The sequence below is a fragment of the Oxyura jamaicensis genome, chromosome 20 (assembly GCF_011077185.1).
Source record: "Oxyura jamaicensis isolate SHBP4307 breed ruddy duck chromosome 20, BPBGC_Ojam_1.0, whole genome shotgun sequence".
In the NCBI taxonomy this organism is placed as follows: domain Eukaryota; kingdom Metazoa; phylum Chordata; class Aves; order Anseriformes; family Anatidae; genus Oxyura; species Oxyura jamaicensis.
The window spans coordinates 15868535-15875041 of record NC_048912.1 but is presented as its reverse complement, the minus strand read 5'-3'; the positions used below and the strand labels follow the sequence as shown (position 1 = coordinate 15875041).

The 6507-nt window shown below is 38.0% G+C and overlaps 1 protein-coding gene across 1 annotated transcript in view; it reads left to right on the top strand.

Moving 5' to 3' along the window:
* Positions 1-2216: 2216 nt before the first annotated feature.
* LOC118176895 (protein-glutamine gamma-glutamyltransferase 6-like) overlaps positions 2217-6507 on the top strand; it is a 16258-nt gene continuing 11967 nt past the window's right edge. The window contains exons 1-5 of the mRNA XM_035344172.1: positions 2217-2306; positions 2490-2692; positions 3574-3687; positions 5684-5857; positions 6073-6312. Coding sequence (XP_035200063.1) covers positions 3681-3687; positions 5684-5857; positions 6073-6312 — 421 coding nt within the window. The 5' untranslated portion in view covers positions 2217-2306; positions 2490-2692; positions 3574-3680. The remainder of the gene's footprint in view (positions 2307-2489; positions 2693-3573; positions 3688-5683; positions 5858-6072; positions 6313-6507) is intronic.

The window sequence follows — 6507 nt, the reverse complement described above, 5'->3', positions numbered from 1 at the left end:
ACCATGAGGAAAATAACAAAATCCTTGCTTTCCTGATAATGGATTACCATCTTCACATCATTAAAATTTTACATTGTAATTTTAAATAAACTGAAATAGTTGATTCTTCATTTACTGATGTGAGTATTCATTTTATTAAATGGAACATCTTAACTTCTATCCAGAGACTGCTTGTTTGACTTTCATCTGTTTATGTTTGGAACTAATTCTTTCTGGCTCCAGATGTTCTTCACAAACATTCATAAATACATTTTTACATATTCAAAGCCTTATTCAGTGGACTTGCAAAGCGGTGTTTCCCCTTCACTGCAACCATGGAACAAGAAAGTAGTCAGGATTAGGTACATGATTTACATTATATAGCTTCTGTGTCTTTTTTGTTTTTTTCCTCCCTCCTGTAAATTCTGTCCCTGTAATTTGAGCGCTTATCTAGACATTTTCTTTTCTCTTTCTCCTTTTTGCAAATCACAGGACAGAATTTTTTTTAAGTGAATTTAGGATGATGTCCAATTTGAGAGCTATTTCACAAATTGGGATAATTGACATTTCAATCTTTTTTTTTTCCTTATTATTTTTTTTTCCTCACTTGCTGATACTCTTTGGGAATTAAAGGGAGAGTAATCTTAGGACCAGGGATATTCTACCTAGAGAAAAATTAGAGACTCTTCATTATAGCTTGTGAGTCAGAAAGCCATCCCTATCAGCAAATAATATATTAAATACAGAGTCCGGTTAATATCAAGGTCATCAGAATTCAGATTTAGTACAGTTTACTTAAACCCTTTATCAGTAGATGGGTACAGACTGCAAGCATGGAGAAAAAAAAAATAGCAAGGGAAATAATACTTTCAAATTTGTTTGGGTGTTCTGAGACCCAAAAATGGTAGTAAAGAGGTGTGTCTTAATAAAAGGTGTCTTAGGTTTCATTTAAAAATTGTATAATTAACTATTGAATTCCACATCTCGAGTTCCTGTTGCTAAACAGTATGTGTAATAGCAAATGTTCTTTCAACACAACTCTGTCTGGCAGGTGGAGGAGTACTTTGAGTGGAAACAAAAGCTAAAAGCTGGATTCCAGGACCTAGAGCCAGGTGTAGCCCACTGAGTGACTGGGTTTATGGATGATATAACTATACAACAATAAGTCAATATCTGGCTGAAAATGAGCTGTGTAGATGAAGTCAATGGAAAGTAAAGCTACTGCTCTATTGTACTTGGACTGCAAGGCCAGGGAACTGGTAAAAACTTAGCAAGATCCTGGAGCCAGCTCTGTGCCCGCACTTCTACCCCACAGCACAGAGTACATGTGACTTTCAATAGGGGATGCTCATTGTCACATGAGCAGCCAACACTCAGCTTAGCTATAAACCCCTTTTGTCCTTTCAGGCTGCAAGAGTGACTTTAGTGACTGCACTTGCAGTCACTTAGTTTTCCAGTGCCAGTCACGTAACATCAGTATGACAGCATACTGGCTATGTAATGAGAAGGACTACAGAGAGGTTGTACAAGCAAACCACAGTTTTTCTCCTGATGTTCTTCAAGGCTTGCCAGAGGCAAAAGCTCTCATCACATAGACCAAATGGTGACAGTTCAAGCTCAAGCATAGCCTTACACTCACAATGTCAATATACTCTTAACGACTTCTTTTTGCATCACTTTTATGAGTGAAAACCACCAGACTCTGCTCAGTCAAGTAATTTGCAGTAGCAGAAAAGACAGAACGTGGTGAATGGGACTTTTAAAGAAAGGCAACACCCTTCCCCTGTGTTAGTGCGCACATGCATAAAGTTGATGTGTCTAATTAAATGTGTACCTACTGGGATACAGACTCACAGAAAGGATTCTGCAACACTTCCATGGAAGTTATACTGATCTCTTTCTAGTAAAGACTAGAAACATTACAAGTTTAAGGTGCAATATGGCTACTCTGAGGTTATGACAGTGCAATACTTGAACAACAACTTATTACGAAGGCAAGAAAAATATAAAATCATGTTTCCCTTGGAAAGTTGAAGACCTGCACAGCAATTTCAAGGCCACGGAACTAGGGAAAAGAAGGAATAAAATATTTTGAGCCATTTGGGATTATAGGTGGGTGGAATCGGGCTATGAAAAACACCTGTGACACTATTAAGTCTTTAGTTACATATGAACCACGACTGCTGCATTCCAAAGGGATTACAAAAGCAGCTGCTGATGCTTTAGTGTGGTGAAGGTGCCAACTGTCAGGTGTCAATTTGGGATGTAGGCCACTCTGAAAGTTTCTGGTGGCTTGGTGAACACTGCCGTGGGTGTGTCATGCAGAGGTAAAGGAGGTGGCTACTGCTGAGACAGAAAAAGTGGTCTGAGATTTAATTGCTTGTATGAGTAGCAAGGAAGAAGAAAGGAAATAGTCATGCTCCAGAGGGAGCAATGTGCAGTGTCTGAAGCAATCACTGTAAGTACTGAACACATGAACTTCAGAACTGGTCGATGTGGTTTATCACTAGGGCTGCGTGTAAAGATCAAGAAACATCAGAGGCTTGTGGCTCTTCTGGTTTCTAAGGAATATAAATTAAGGATAAGAGAAGAAGACCAACTAAAACAGCTCTGTACAGCAATCAAATCTGTTCAAGAAGATTCCTGAAACAAATTCTAAGAGACTGAACATCCCAGAAACTTCCAAGAAGAAGAAGGACCTCTGAATTATAATGTAAGTGGAGATATACAAGGTCATAGCAGATATCATACTGACAAATACGTAAAGATTTAGTGTTTTTCTTTCAAGACAGGGATATTCACAAAAAGATGTAAGACTTTTTTTTTTTTTTAAATCTGCATTAGAAGCAATTTTTAGAGCTCAAGTTCTATTTGTTTTCAATTATTTCCTTTGTAATTGTAAAATTCAGACTACTTTCTTGTTGTTTTTTTAAGTCTTTACTGAGTACTAAAACATAACCAGTGGAGCTGTGGAATCTTAACCAGATAATTATTCATCCCCACAAAAATGTCACTTCATTACCTGTACACTTTTTAAGTAGACCTTAAAGTTTGCACTGATAGAAGCTACTTGTGCTCTGCAGTTTTGCTTTTGTTTTGTTCTTACTTTTTTTTTTTTAATAGATAATATGGAGCTGGCTAACAAATCAGGTAGACAGACATTTGTTCCAGGGCATAGGGGTTGAGTTAATCTGAGAGAGGGAAAAAAAAAAAAAAAAAAAAAAAAAGCTCATGGTTGTTAAACAAAACCAGAAGTGATATGAACCAAACTGGAAGTTAAGTAATCAGGAAATGCCTCTTTTCCTTCATGTGGTTCATATGTCCCACCACGCTCCCTGTTTCCTCATCCCTGAAGACAACTTATTCATGGCACACCTATTATTCTTTGTAGGAAGTTCTACTTGTCTTGGAATCCAAGAGAATGCATTTCCTCTGAGTAAATAATTTTGGTATCTCCTCCCATAATTACACCCACGTTGAGCAGTACCATTGGCATTAGATTTACATATATTATAGTAACTAGTCAATTCATTTGACAAGTCTACAGGTATTAATAACAAGTGCTAAGTACCTATTCCTTCTGTTGAATTTCAGCTGACAGCACAAAAAGCTTGCTGCCTTTTTTCTTTTATGATTAACGTGAATTGGACATCCTTGAAGAACAAAGTAGAAGGTGTATGCAATTCACATAAGTTGAGGGAATGGCAGGTGAGTTCTGTATGTCATTTGCTTCCCTTCTGCAGATTCTTTATTCGGGACTGTTTCTTTAAGATATATGCCCTGTAGGTATCTGCATAGAGATGTCTTATCTAAAGGAAATTTTATATTGTCACTTGTTCTTGCATTTCATTTCAGTGTTTTGTTATTATCAGATCTGTTTGAAAGTAATTTTCAAGATTAGCACAAGATGTTAGGAAGGGAAGGAAGAGAGAAAAAAATAAATTCCCCTTTCTTCAATGTCACCACACATAAATCTAGCTAAATTCTTTATTTTTAAAATGCTATTTCACACACATTATACTTTACACTAATTTTGTTAAAACAAAATAATCTATTTTACTGGAGCCGTGAGCATGGAGCCTATAGATGGGATTCAAAGAAGCACTGAAACCATACTCAAGGAAAATGGTAATGAGAATCTCTCTCCTTAGCATTAACAGATCAAAATTTAGAATGATTGGTGACCTGGGAAATTAGAAAGCAGCTCTATCTTTTATTCAGTGATGAAAGAACCTTTTTCAAATCAGTTTTTAAAATGTTGTTTTGAAGGGTAAACAACACCCTGATGCAGTTCCTGTTTGTCCAAGATATTAGTGCTAAAGATTGTCTCTTTCAGCCCATTAGAACTTACTCACTTCTATATGATCTAGGACTAAAAGAAAAAAAATCCTTCTTTCTTGAATTTAATTATAGCACTTCACTTTTTTTGGCAAATTAAAGAAGGAAAAAAGTGAAATTTAATTTAAAGATTGTATGCAAATTGTATTTTAATATGCAGCTATATTGCTTCAGATCTGACTTAGTATTTCATTGCTGTGCTTTATGGTATGCGACAGAGTTGGAAGCTTCTTTGAAGATCTCTGCCATAATACTGGATTGTGCCACAAATCTTTATCTGTCTTAACCCATCAATTCTACTCGTTTTTTGTTGTTGTTTTCATTTGAGTTTCCTTTAAAATGGTAATGGTGGTGTCACCCCCCGCGCCCCCCCCCCCCCCCCCCCGCCCAAAAAAAAAGCTCATTGCATCTGTGACACTAGCACTAAAAAATTATTTTGTAGAACCTTCCCCAAGGTACTTGCAATACAGTGCCCCAGATGTACTCTGTGGAGTCTCATAGGACAAACACAGGGCCTCTCAGAGCTCCTAAAGGCAGTATAACTGCACCAGTTGGAGCATGGCAATAAATCAAGAGCAAGAGAAGGGAAAACACTCTTGGTAGGAGAATCATATAAATACTTGCTTTTATGTTGGCATAACATATATGCTATAAATGCTATATGCATAATCATACGTGCTTAAATGCTGATATAGCATTTAAGATGGCAAATGCCACTTTGTGGGTTTACAGAATGTAGACCACGATAACAGTATGTAGGGAGACATTTGATGTCAGAAAACTGCAAGCACACTAAGTCATCAGAATTCCTCTAGGACATAAGGGCAGGGTCTATGAGAATAGAAACACCAACTGGCCAGCTGTAACTTTGGATGGAGCTAAATTTAGTCAGATGGCTTTCTTTGTCAAAAGCTCCAATGCAGACTATCTCTTACTATGTATCCTTCCCTAGTGTAGGCCAGATGGCACCAAAATGTAAGCAGGAAAACACCTCCTAATAGCCATTTCTAGAATAATAATACATATGTTGAAAATGTAGAGGGGCTGCTAGCCACCTTATTTGGTTCCAACTTTGAAATTACCCTGATTTGCCTTTTTTTTTTTTTAGCCCAGTGATGAAACAGTATCTTATACTGTATACAAAGTAAATGAGTTCTTGGTGTATGATAGTGCAGTAACAAAACCCAAGCATAGGTTTTGTTGTTGTTATTGACCACTAGACTTGGTCAATTTATTTGACCATCTGCTCTTTATCCATCCTTCGTTCAGTAAAAGATAACTGCTGCTAGTAATCTCATCATTCCACCTGGAATAAATGACTTCTTTCCATGTTGGCTACTTTTTAATGTCTTCTCTTATTTTACAGATCTGACACCAACACATATCAGCTGGCAGCCATCAGTAAATGCAGGTGCACACCATACTGACAAATATGCTAACACTGAGTTGACTGTGAGGCGAGGACAAGCCTTCACTATTACTTTGTACTTCAACAGACCAAAGCAGCCTGGGGAGAGCCTAGCTTTTGTCACTGAAATAGGTAACACTTCCTTAGCTTACTCCATGCTCTCATAGAGCTGTAAGTCTTTATCCCTTTTAGCTTCCTCTTATTCTGTTTAAAAATTTAATTTTTCTTCATGTATTTCTAATGCTCCCCTCTTCCCCCCCCCCCCCCAGTTTTGCTCATTTCAAGTGTGAGAGTAATACGGAAGCCACACTCTATAATGCAAATCAATCATCCCTTCTTTCTGGCAGGGCCATCCCCCTCAGAATCTCACCATACAAAGGCTGTATTTAACCTCTCTGAGGTGGGTGCAAGTGGCTGGAGTGCTGTCCAAGGATCCAGTGAGTCTGGCTACACGACTTTTACAATATCTAGCCCAGCCAATGCCATCATCGGACGATACAATCTCATCCTCCAGGTAATCTCAGGGAACAAGATCTTCTCCAGATTCCTGGGGCAGTTTGTGATGCTTTTCAACCCTTGGTGCCCAGGTAGGTACTGATGCCATAGCTCTTGAACATAACTGAATTAGGGTTATCTTGAACATAACTGAATTTGCTTTCCTATCTGCACAGTAAGCTTGCTCCCTCAAGCTGCATCTCTTTGTGTCTCTGGGGGCAGCAATCTTAGCCATGTGTCCACAGGTCTGTTTTAACTGCATTAAAAATGCACCAGCCCTCCTCCCC